Below are 13,196 nucleotides of genomic sequence, written 5' to 3' on the forward strand. Positions count from 1 at the left end.
GTTCGGGGGGACCCATCACGTATGAAAAAATCGTATAGAAATTTTCTATACGGATTGAGTATAGAAATTCTATAGGATTTCTGTATATGATATTCGGATATTTCTATACGAATATTTTCTATACGAATTATTTCTATACATAAATTTTTACATAAATATTTGTTTTCATACGAAAGATGTCTAAACGCTCCAGAGAACAACGTAAAAAAATGTCGCAACTCCATCGAAATGTTTCTATACATGTGGCAGTGGGTCGTATAGGATCAAACCTATAGAAATCGTATAGAAATAATTTGTATAAAAAATATCCGTATATCATATACGAAAATCCTATAGAAATTCTATACGCAACCCGTATAGAAAATTTCTATACGATTTTTTCATACGTGATAACCCCCGTTTGGCCTATGCCTCGCGTGTTAGATGCCCGCATTTCATTATTTATTATCTCCTAAACTGTGTAGTACAGCTAGTTAGAATTTTTTCAATAGCTGCGGACTATTATAAACATTATCTGTGAAAAAATAGGGACAATTTTAAGAAAAACGGGTTTTCTACGGATTGTAGTGTATTCCCGCTCATTGTATCATTCAAAATTAATAATGAATACATGATTCAACACATAACAACTACAAAAAATATTGACCATAATCGATTTTGTCCCATATTTCAAGATGAAACTATATTTTTTATTTTGACCTTAGAGATGTTGCTTTAACTACAACTCTCATCTACTTCAGACTTACGAAATAACTTAGATATTATAGCTTTCTGACTATTATTAATATACAATGATTATCTTGAAGTATCAAAATCAGTTGAGAAAGTGATATGAATCCAGTGGCGATTTATTAATTCGTACACAAAACTATTACAATGTCAATTCTAAAAATTTCAAGCATAAATTCGTAAAATATTCAACAACGATTGATTTATGTGAAATTTTAACAGATATTATTGCTGAAATGTCAGTCAATTCAATAAAAATTCAGCAGTAATTCGCATTTGAATTTGATGTGAGAGTGGAAATGATGCAATTAAGACGCCTATTGTTGTGAATTTTCAATGAAAATGGAAGATCATGATTACTTTGGTCTTGAGTTCAATTCGAAGACGTGGGGTTGAAAATAAGCTTCTGAATATTTATTAAATGTCCATAAATTTCTAATAGCCTAGGATCAACGAAGTCCTCTGCTTATGGATTGTTTAACTTCTACTCGATGCGACTGCAGCAGACTGAAATAGGTTGCCAAGAATACCTCTCAAGGGGTTGTTCTTCAGGAGGTCACCTCCTGCATGGAGCAATGAATCCCCAGTCTTTTCGACCTGATTCACTACACTATCGAGATCCCTGTCGACAACACCGGCAGAACTGCGGGCTACAGCGCCGCCAGTACTGCCGGCTACAGCGCTGCCAGCACTGCGAGCTACAGTGCCGCCAGCACTGCGAGCTACAGTGCCGCCAACACTGCGAGCTACAGCGCCGCCAGCACTGCGAGCTACAGCAGCCTGATCCTCTACAGATGGTCTTCCACTCACAAAAAATGCTGTGAAGTACATCCATCATTACAAATATATATTATTAATAATATTACAAAAATGTCATTTTTTGCAGTCAAGAAATAGTTCATCACTCACCGAATGTAAAGCACAAAAGGGCGATGATGAAATGAGTATTCATTTTGGATAAGTTTCTTCTCGACCACCGTGCAAGGGACAACTGTTTTTATCAGTCCCGCACAGGTGGTTTTTATGTGAATTATTGTGTATTTAAAAAATAATCTGATTGAATTACGACCAACGTCAGCAATAAGTCATTATTTTGGTTTGGACAAAAATAACAGCGCGAATAATAAGGTGATACTACTGGCCGATAATAAGTGACGCACTGCTGAAAACTGAGTGCTTCATCAATTTCTGATTCTCATGATTGTTGCATGCATATCCTCGTGCATATCAAAGCGGAGAACAGGTTCAATTTAAGAAAATAATCATACCCTAGGAGAAATCGAATGTCCAAGCGCCGTCGCCCGGACTTTCCAGAAGCGACTCTCGTATAGCATACGTGTGGCTAACGGCGAACGTCGCCGCTAGCGCGCCCAATATGCGAGATCAAATGTCAGGGAGGGCGCGCCCACCGAATATCGCCCTGTCGTTCAGAATTTTTACTAGGGTACACCGGTTAAGTGTCAAAATGCAGGTAATTTTGGCCTACTTTCGAAATTCATGTGAGTTTAACTCGGCGGTGTACAGTTTCTTTCTATAAGTAATTAGAATTAATACCTTCTATAATAATTCTATTCTTCTATTTTTTAAATTCTATTCTTCTATATAATTCGAATATTATAGATACAAAATATCAATTGTCCTTGGTGTTTCAGTAACGAATCGATATTTTCATTTATATCATTATGTAATTATCAGTTCGCAATGTTTTTGCTTCCAAATGGAAGCCTTGTACTTGACCGATTTTTCAATTTTCTAATTTTGATTGCAAATGGTCTGAAAGGTTACGAAACGTGAAGAAATGAAGTTTTTAGGGTTTTCTAATTTTTATTGCAAATGGTCTAGAAGGTTACGAAACGTGAAGAACCGAAGTTTTTAGGGTCATGTCTGTATGTAGGTATGTGACAACTTGGGTTTTTGGTAATTAACTTTTAGAAAATGTACCATAAATACGGTGAAATTTGTAGATAAACTAACTAGTAACTAACTACTGCACCGATTTCAATGTTTTTTTCTTAAATACTCGCCTCGATGGCCTCTACCTAGATCAATCAAAATATAAAATATGAAATCGCTGGAAAAGTTACTAGAATCAAGTCCAGAATTACTTACACGGAGACAAATATTCAATAAAAATTAAGTATCTTTTTCATAATTCCGGAGCGAAATGTGGTTGCAGGAAATTTTACGGAACTGTCACGGAATTTTTCCGGAGTGTTCCGTAATTTTTATCTGAATCTCTTGTGAAAAATTACGATACCGTCACTTAGAGTTTCTGAGTCGATTTCGTGATCGATGAGTGAATTGTGAGTTCTGTAATTTTTACTGAACATTTCTTTCCGTGTAAATCATTACTTTGTTTTGGGCCTCATCCGCTTTTTGGAAGTCATACTGTTTCAGTTTGATTAACAATTGCATATGACGTTAAACAGATGTTCTAAGAAAAAGAAGTCTAAATTAATAGAAAAATGTGGTCCAAGAAATATTTTCAATATTTGAGCGAAAAATGACGTTTCATTACACAGAATTGATTCGAGTCAACTTTTTGTTATACCTCATTATCCACCAAAAGTTGCTCGATGAATCCCGTCACCAACCTAAGACTTTTCTATTTCATTGACATCTTTCCTTTAAAGTCATGTCCGATAACGCGTTCACTTAACCCAATATTGTTCAAATAAACAACTTTTTTGTATATTTAAATTGTCAGTTTGTTATCAATACAACCCCGATTCCCCCAATCATATTGCTTAATGTCAGCAAACATTCCGTTCGCTTAAATCGGGGGGCTACTCACTCCCTGACTGAGTGATTTTGAAATAAAGTCGACTTTCCGTGATTTCGAGATTGATTTCAGTGTTTTCGGGAATAAATGAAATCAATGATTTCAGAGGCAATGAAGTAATTGAAATCACGATGAATAAAGTTCAATGAACGAGTGAGACCGGGGCAGAACAGGCCTTTTTCATTTTACAAAATCGGTTTATCACACAATGCGATTTAGTTAAACGTGTTCTTATTTCAAAGCTTGAACTTCTGGCGCCACTAGCACCGACTTTGGGCGATTGGAGGGGGATCACTGGCGACAAGACCTCTGAAATATCTGGCAATCCTGCCGTCAAGCCGGGGCGGTCGGTTCAAGCGCTTGAGCGGAGTTTCAGCCGCATCTCCGCTTGAATTTATAGTAGAGCTATATTCCATTCGATTTAAAAAATCAATTGCGGTTAGAAGGAAGGGTTGTGAAATAGTGGGTCCTGGACATCTACCTCTGCATCGATAATATCATGTGATGTATCAAAGACTGTGTTTGCTCAGTCAAACCTTAGATATTTTTAAGGTATAAATTACATCGAAATAGTTCCTTTATTTATTACCGGTCGAAATAGTTTTTTTCATTGTGACGTATCAAAGAGTTTTAGATTCCCAAGTGGCAACTCAGTCCCAACATGAGGACTTATTAGTATATTTCGATATGAGTGAGACGGAATTTTCACGAGATGTGAAGTTGACGGCCCGAGACGAAGTCGAGGTCGAGTGTCAAAAAATATATTTCGGTACTAGGCGGTGAAAGACTTTTCTGACGGATATGCGCATCCCTCATCCTCCATTCGCATGCATTGTCCAATGTTCATTGTTCAATATGCATTCAGATGGATGAGTATTGCCCAAATTGAATCCACAACTCCCTCTCTTTATCGATTACAATTTACATATCCCTCAATACTCTTGTCGCCCACCTCTACCCCTTATATTCCCTATTTCAATAATTTTTGAACAATTTTAAAACTGGACTATTTTATTTTGTATATAAATAATGCCTGTTGCTCAAACAGGACCTACAATCCCCTTTCATTGTAACAAAAGTCAGAACTTCAACTTCTGAATATACTTTCTTCAGTTTTTATATGTACATTAATTACTATAATGAGAGTAGTGTAATGGATCACAAATAATATATTTCGGTGAATGTGAAGTCTATTTAATTGTCACTGATACTTCAGCAATATCTTCTATACTTTGGATTGCGATGACATTCTACATACTTCTTTGGTTTTTTCAGTTGCTTCCCTTCTTTCCTTTCGGCAAAATGCTTTCAGCGCCACCACTTTTTCCTGATGAACCACCAAGTCCTGGCACAAGTTGTCCGCTACCACCACCAAGTCCTAAGAGACCACCACCGCTTTGTTGGCCAACCCCGCCTTTTTGTTGGCTACCACCACCAAGTCCTAAGAGACCACCACCGCTTTGTTGGCCAACCCCGCCTGTTTGTTGGCTACCACGACCAAGAAGACCACCAAGTCCTAAGAGACCACCACCGCTTTGTTGGCCAACCCCGCCTGTTTGTTGGCTACCACCACCAAGAAGACCACCAAGTCCTAAGAGACCACCACCGCTTTGTTGGCCAACCCCGCCTTTTTGTTGGCTACCACCACCAAGTCCTAAGAGACCACCACCGCTTTGTTGGCCAACCCCGCCTGTTTGTTGGCTACCACCACCAAGAAGACCACCAAGTCCTAAGAGACCACCACCGCTTTGTTGGCCAACCCCGCCTTTTTGTTGGCTACCACCACCAAGTCCTAAGAGACCACCACCGCTTTGTTGGCCAACCCCGCCTGTTTGTTGGCTACCACCACCAAGAAGACCACCAAGTCCTAAGAGACCACCACCGCTTTGTTGGCCAACCCCGCCTTTTTGTTGGCTACCACCACCAAGTCCTAAGAGACCACCACCGCTTTGTTGGCCAACCCCGCCTGTTTGTTGGCTACCACCACCAAGAAGACCACCAAGTCCTAAGAGACCACCACCGCTTTGTTGGCCAACCCCGCCTTTTTGTTGGCTACCACCACCAAGTCCTAAGAGACCACCACCGCTTTGTTGGCCAACCCCGCCTTTTTGTTGGCTACCACCACCAAGAAGTGCACCTACTCCTGGTAGGACATGACCACCGAGGAGTCCACCTACTCCTGGTAGGACATGACCACCGAGGAGTCCACCTACTCCTGGTAGGACATGACCACCGAGGAGTCCACCTACTCCTGGTAGGACATGACCACCGAGGAGTCCACCTACTCCTGGTAGGACATGACCACCGAGGAGTCCACCTACTCCTGGTAGGACATGACCACCGAGGAGTCCACCTACTCCTGGTAGGACATGACCACCGAGGAGTCCACCTACTCCTGGTAGGACATGACCACCGAGGAGTCCACCTACTCCTGGTAGGACATGACCACCGAGGAGTCCACCTACTCCTGGTAGGACATGACCACCGAGGAGTCCACCTACTCCTGGTAGGACATGACCACCGAGGAGTCCACCTACTCCTGGTAGGACATGACCACCGAGGAGTCCACCTACTCCTGGTAGGACACCGCCGCCTCCTTTTCCGCTACTACTCTCGGCGCTTTGGCCGCCAATACCAACAGGAAGACCATTCGTTTGTGCCGCTGTCAATTAAAGAGCAAATATTCTAGCTATTAGTATAAATATTATGAAAACATAATATTTATTATGAAGTAAAGGTGCGAGGTGACGTTACGAATGAAAAACTGTCAGGTCACTAAAATATGACCGTCATTGAGTCATGTCTTCTCTTGCCAATAAAACGGTCAGATAAAATTTTGTCATTGACAAATTATTCATATAGGTGCGACATGACGATCATCTTTTTCATCTGTTATTACAAAATTTTGTCGTTTTGTCATGTTTAGTCACGTGATTGTCGATCAGTTCATTTGTTCAGAGTATTTAAAAAATAAATATTCTTCAATTGTCTTCGATAAATTTAATCTTTCCGTTGAATAAACCTCTCTCTCTATTTTCTAATTGTCGCCATTTTTTAACTGCTTCGGCGTGTCATAGGGTTACAGTTTCGCCAACTTTAAGACAAAATCAGAAAAGAAAATTTGGACATCTGAAGTGGCGTCACCACTCAGATGCGATATGACCGTAAGGTGAGACGGTCACTTTTTTGTCATGTGACAGTAATTGGTCATTCGTGGGTCGGTAATGTGACGTGTCAGTGACGGTCACATGACCGCCATCTGACATGTCATAAAATTTGCTCGCATCTCTATTATGAAGAATTAAGAATTGTTGCAATTAAAAAGATAAAGATTTACTCACCGGACAAACAAACAATTGCGAATAGCAATACTAAGTATTTTTCCATATTGCAACTGCGTATTAACGTCTTCTTACGGAGGAAAAAGTGGGACTGCTGTTCACTTGTCGATTGCCAACATTATATATCACTCGAAACGGAAATAATAACATCCCAAATTTGTCTCTTCCTTCATTAATCTTATTTACTCACAAGTCTTCACGAGATAAAAAAAAACGTCTGTATGTATTTTTTTTAATACGCATGGATGCGGAAAGGCTCGGATATATTTTTACAATTCGACTTGCAATAATGCAGATTGAATTTCTAGAAGGTCGACATAACTGACGACCCGAGGATTTTCCGAGGTGAATAGTACGAGCTTTTTAGTGGAAATGGAAATATACCTCAAATTTTGTAAGGGAGCTATGAAGACAGTTCATATGAGTCTGGTGATAGCCTTCTGCGTTCTCTATACAGTCGAACCTGTCATAAGTTATACTGCGATAAGTTATAACCTGTGATATGTTATACAAAATCACCTCTCATAAGTAATATCGAATCCCCCACCGCTAGCCCATTTAAACGTGAATTCACGTATGCGCCCGAATAATTGGAAGTAGTTGCGCATGCTCCACCACAGGTGAGTATTTCTGAGTGTTAGTTGCACATAGAACGGGAAACTGATTGGTCACCCCTACTTTGCTTGAGAAGGGGAAGTGAGTGACAGAGCGGTGGAGGGGATATAACTTATCACAGGTCCATATGCCATTTCGTATAACTTCTGACAGGTTCTGCTGACACGTGAGTAGACCAATGAGAGATGATGCAGTCCACCGTGGGCGCTAAAATATACCTACTATATATAGGGATATTTAGTGATATACTCTGTATTATTTATGTGCGAGTGGTTATATGAGTGTAACAGGCTTTTGAGATAGGGAACAGCGGGGCAAAGCGGAGTAGCTAAGACAAAAAGGCGAATGTCAGAGCTTCTATCATACTTATATTGCGTTTCACCAATCACTATTCACATTCTAAAATTATCAATTCGCGTCTGCAGCGTATTACATTTGGGGGCACAGTGGGGTAGTGTCCAAAAACTTTAAAATAATTATAAATGTTGTTTCTTTGTTTTTCACCTTCCAATCTCCAAAAAACGACAAACAAACTCTGAAATCGGTAGGGAACGTCCCGATGAATCGATTTTTTAATTTGGGGCACGATAGGGTACGCATAAGAGAAATCTGTTTCTTCAATTTCATGTTCATCAACAGAAGAGCACATTGTAACGATTTTCTATACATTTTTTCAAATTTTCGTTATTCGCGCGTCAAGTTAATTTTGTTTTTCAAATTCATTATTCATTTTTTCCTAAAATGCCATTTTTTCCTTAATTTCATTTTTTTTCTAGGAATTGAAATTCTCAAATTTATTCATTGGATTTGTCTTGTTCATCTCAATTTTACAAAATCGTAATACTTCTAATTGATTGTTTTTATTCTCTTGCTTCAGTAGTAAAGTAATGTTTATGTCAGTAAACAGAGAGTATGCACAGCAAGTGGGATTCTTCTCATTTTTTCGTTTTTTCCGTCGTTACCGACTGTCGGGAGATGGGTTTAGCAAATTTATCAGACTGTTTGAGTCTAGATCATTGTGAGAACTCAGTTTTAATTAAAATATCCAATATCGCAGCTCGGCCCGATGTTTCAAAGAATTGAAAGAATTTCCAGAGTTCGTCCATTTTTTTTTAAATTTTTCCTCAGTATTATTAGAGTTTCTTTTAAGCTTTTTTTCACTTTTTATTGATCGCCTATCGATTCCTCGTCAACCCCTTGAATTTCTCAATTTTGGCCTTTTTTTTATGTACCCCATTATACCCCGGCCACCCCGCTCTACCGCGGTCGCCCCTATTCACAATATTTCCGGGACATTTTGCTAGGAAACTTTATGAAATGTGTACTGTTTTAAAAAAAGATATCTTTTCGCATACAGAAAAGAGTACGAGAATTTCTCTCTATAAATCGAGGGAAAAATTACAGTGCCGTAAAGAGGAAGGTGAATTTGATCTCCAAGCACCGGAAAAAATCTCAATTACCAATGTTGCATATATATTACCTAAAAATTCTCATATATGATCAACATCCTTGCGATATGTTATAAATTCAATATTATATACATATTTAAGAAATATGTATATTATGTATACTGCCATTATGCGATGGTATATGCAATATATATGTTATTATATAGAATGCTGTATAGCACGCATATGTTTAATACATGTATCATATATACATCATAGATTTATATGTATACGTTCCACATGTATAATTTTCCGTGCGGGTGATTCCCTCAGAGATGGTAAAAATGACGGCCAGAGGGACACGGCGTGGAGTTTTGAACTCTCTTTCAATCAAATTAATATGAAAAGTATCCATGAAAGGAGAATGAAGGTGTGAGTCAACTTATTTCGTTCGAAAATTTTTTCTTATCGGAATAGGTCGACTTAACTCGCAGGATGATAGTTGAGAATGAAATTCAGGACTTATTTCGTTTTTCACTTGAATAAAAATATAGTTCATTTTTTTCACTCAAATCGTTTATAGGGGATATGTAATACAATATATATAATTGTTTTCCATAAATAAGTCATTTTCGGAAAAAAACCGCCTTAGCACCCTTTATCGCTTCACTACTGAATTCATGTGCTCATCTCTCGTTCAAAAGGGGGGATATGGACACTCAGACTTTCATTCAATTGGACAGAGATTAGCACTCTTTTTTTTTGTTTCAGAAGAAAGAATAATTCGACTTAAATCTGCATCGAACTTCGCATTTTTGACCCTTTGTATTTTTTGTCGAAAATTTAATGGTTTTTTACATAAATTTTCTGACATTTTTTTTAAGCTCATTTGCTTCAATGAAATTCACGAAATCATTCATAAGAAAATTCTGAATATATTCAAACAGCAAAATGGATTTATAGATTATTTTGCGATCATTTTTGAAACGACGGGGTTTAGAGACAAATTACATCATACATTTTTTCTATCCTATGATAATCTTTACAAAAAATATTTTTGCTGAATTCGTCCCAACGTATTTCGTTCTAAAATGTTTACAAATTATTCTAGATGTATTCTTCTCCCTGATCTAATTTTAAGGGCACTCCTAAAATTTTACACCTTCAATTTGAAAAAATCTTCATTAGAACTTTCTGGGGTCTTCGTATGCAAAAAAAGGAAAATAATGAATACGAATGCGAGCGATTGTGTAAACCGTGACGAAATACCTCAAGCGGGTATTCCATCCCGTTGATGGTTATTGCAAAAGGTTGCAGAGCCTTATATTAATTGAAAACTGTATATCCCATACTTCTTTATGATAATCAATTGATTGAAGAAAAAATTTCGCACTCGTACGCGATTGGTCGCTACATGATTGAAAACTGGAGTGTTCAACTGTTTTATGAGACTCATAGTTCGAGTTCCGGTTCGACACCAGGTTCGGCACCTGGTTGGGCACCCGGTTGAGCACCCGGTTGAGCACCCGGTTGGGCACCCGGTTGAGCACCCGGTTGAGCACCCGGTTGGGCACCTGGTTGGGCACCCGGTTGGGCACCTGGTTGAGCACCCGGTTCAGCACCTGGTTGGGCACCTGGTTGGGCACCTGGTTGAGCACCCGGTTGAGCACCCGGTTGAGCACCCGGTTGAGCACCCGGTTCAGCACCTGGTTGGGCACCCGGTGGAGCACCCGGTTGGGCACCCGGTTGAGCACCCGGTTGGACACCTGGTTGGACACCTGGTTGGGCGCCTGGTTGGGCACCCGGTTGAGCACCTGGCTGGGCACCATCGAAAATACCACCTAGCGATGGTACGGCACCTCCGACGATTCCACCAAGTCCTCGACTTCCTCCACCTCCGATGACTCCAGTTCCTGGCAGGATACCCCCACCACCACCACCGAAACCACCGCCACCGCCACCACCACCAATAATTGAACTAAGAAGACGAGTCAAGGGTTCCTGTGCCGCTATCAATTCAAGAGGAAATGATTCAAAAAATTAAATTTGGTTCCGCTAGATCATAGTATTAGGGTGTCGTTTCATGAAGTCCGAAACTCGGGAATCATAGGCCAATGGACGCTCAAGATTCTCAAGTCTCGAATTTTGAACGAACGCACCCTGGGTGGGCCTTTCGAGCACTCTCTCGCGTCTAAGCGGCCCTTCTGTGTGTTTACATTTGATATTAACAAATTTCGTTATTGATAATCACCCATTCCATGGATATTCTCATCATCCAATTTGGGTTTTGTTCTACAGTTACTCTCTAACATTTCAGTCGGAGAAGTTAACTTCCCCCACCATTGACAACGTAAATTTGTTTGGGTAAATCAGTGTGTCCCTCTGCGCGACGGGACTGCGCAGTAAAATTACTCTCGGCGTGTGAGAGTGAAACAGGCCGATTCTTTCTCTCTGTTTATCTCTTTCTTAGCTCCGCCTCCAACGGAAGAGTAAGGTCTTTCCGAACATTTAATTCTTTGCATTCTGGCCCCGGAGGCTGAATTATTAGGGAGTAACCACTGTACAATATGGATCCTTTCACAATATAAAATTTACATTTGAATATTTTTGGGATCCTATGCCAACCACGTCTTCGTCGTGGATGCTGGATAATGTGAAGAGCGGGTAAGGCTCGAATTTTAATGCTTTATCATAGTCGTGAATTTACATAAAAAAACTTTATTTTTACTTCAATTTGAAAATTAATTACTTCCAAAGGGAAGGGGTGCAATAGTGTTGTATCATTTATGTGATGATATAAGAAAAGTTTCCAATTCACAATTGCCCATCTAGTCCCGAAAAAGTAAGAACTTACAAATTTTTTGTCAGGGTATGCTTTGTAGGCAAAAACCCTAATTTGTTAGCAACCTTAATTAGCCATTTATAAATAATGCAATTATCCATTTATTTTAGGCATGTATATTCCTTCAAAGTCAGTGCTGCACGAAGAGAAAAATCTATGACAATCCGGTGTTTACAGAAGTAACTGATTTCGAATATATTGAGCAAATTTGCAACGACTTGAAAGAATGCAATATAAAAGTGTAGATTAGACAGTAATCAACGATAGATCTTTAATTTAAAGGGTTTATATGAATAATGAAGAACAAACAGAAATTTTGAACAATGTATAAATCCAAGGACACTATAAATAATTTTCTAATCAACTGAGCACTTTAAACAATATAAAAAAAAAAATCCCGTACGAGTTCCTTAAAAAAATTAATGTGCTACCGACTAGTCATAGTACTTAAAAAGGGTCACCGAAAAATCCGAAATGTGGCAATCTAATTTTTAAAGATTTTGCGCTATTTTTCCGTGGGATTCCCTCAAAAATTCGGGTGCCACATTCGAAGGTTTTGGTGAACATGGTTTGATCCCATGGATTGGTGAATAGCACACAACTTTTTGCTAGAATTTTTTCTCCGTGTGTGAATATTAGGGAACAGTCTTGAAGAAATTATTCATATCAAAAGGTAGAATTATACTCACCGGAGAGGCAAATGATTGCAGATAGCACCACTAAGTATTTTCGCATGTTGCAGCCGTTAGTATGTCTTCTTAGAGAGGCAAACCTGAGAATGTAATTCACTCGTCGAGGAACAGCATTATATATAACAGGAAGTGGAAATGATAATAGTTCTTCGCGCATTAATCTCTATTTAATAACAGCTGTTACCAAGATAAAAATGTTTGCGTTTTTCAAAATGCAAATAGACGCAAATACACTCCTAGTGTTTTCACAATTTGACGTGGAATAACGTCGATTGGTTGGTGTTTATGCAGACGGAATAGACGATGCGATCTCGGGGACTAAATAGTTTTACGGAGAGAATAAAATAGTAGATTACTATGCCCACAAGAGAGAATATTACAACGGCATAGTGAAAGAGATTCCAACTGTCCCTAGATAGAAACCTCAATTTCATGTCTAAATAGCACACGTAAATATTGACCCTAACAAATTTAACACGCACATTCAATACAATTTTTAACGCCGTCATTCCACAGCACAAATCAGTAAATCACCGAATTCATTCAATAAATATCAAATTCAAATCACAAAAATATGAACAATAATATAGTTAATTGTATTAATATATATGTGCTACTCGGAGAGAAGTATTAAATAAAAAGTATTAGAAAATCGTCGAAAATTTTGGAACGAAATTGTAGTTCAATAAAAAATACTTTTTACGGAGGATATGTTACTATTCGTTCATTAAAAAACACGCCTTGGTAGGGCCCGAGAGAAGGCTCGAGATAGGCCGCGGATGACCCGGTACTGGCCCACATATTGGC

The 13,196-nt window shown here is 39.0% G+C and overlaps 2 protein-coding genes across 2 annotated transcripts; both read right to left on the reverse strand.

The window, feature by feature from the left end:
- Positions 1-4,782: 4,782 nt before the first annotated feature.
- Positions 4,783-6,898, reverse strand: LOC107047698 (glycine-rich cell wall structural protein-like). The gene is made up of 2 exons (XM_015270498.1): positions 6,853-6,898; positions 4,783-6,173 (listed from the first exon to the last, which is right to left on the reverse strand). Exons 1-2 carry the CDS (start codon positions 6,896-6,898, stop codon positions 4,783-4,785), a joined length of 1,437 nt encoding a protein of 478 aa, XP_015125984.1.
- Positions 6,899-9,644: 2,746 nt separating this feature from the next.
- LOC114841673 (calcium-binding protein P-like) lies at positions 9,645-12,467 on the reverse strand. Its single transcript, XM_029126738.1, has 2 exons — positions 12,387-12,467; positions 9,645-10,864 (listed from the first exon to the last, which is right to left on the reverse strand). The coding sequence occupies exons 1-2, from the start codon at positions 12,430-12,432 to the stop codon at positions 10,308-10,310; spliced, it is 603 nt and encodes a 200-aa protein (XP_028982571.1). The 5' UTR covers positions 12,433-12,467; the 3' UTR covers positions 9,645-10,307.
- Positions 12,468-13,196: the final 729 nt, after the last annotated feature.

The sequence above is a fragment of the Diachasma alloeum genome, unplaced genomic scaffold, assembly GCF_001412515.2.
Source record: "Diachasma alloeum isolate Michigan unplaced genomic scaffold, Dall2.0 Dall_scaffold_78908, whole genome shotgun sequence".
In the NCBI taxonomy this organism is placed as follows: Eukaryota; Metazoa; Arthropoda; class Insecta; order Hymenoptera; family Braconidae; genus Diachasma; species Diachasma alloeum.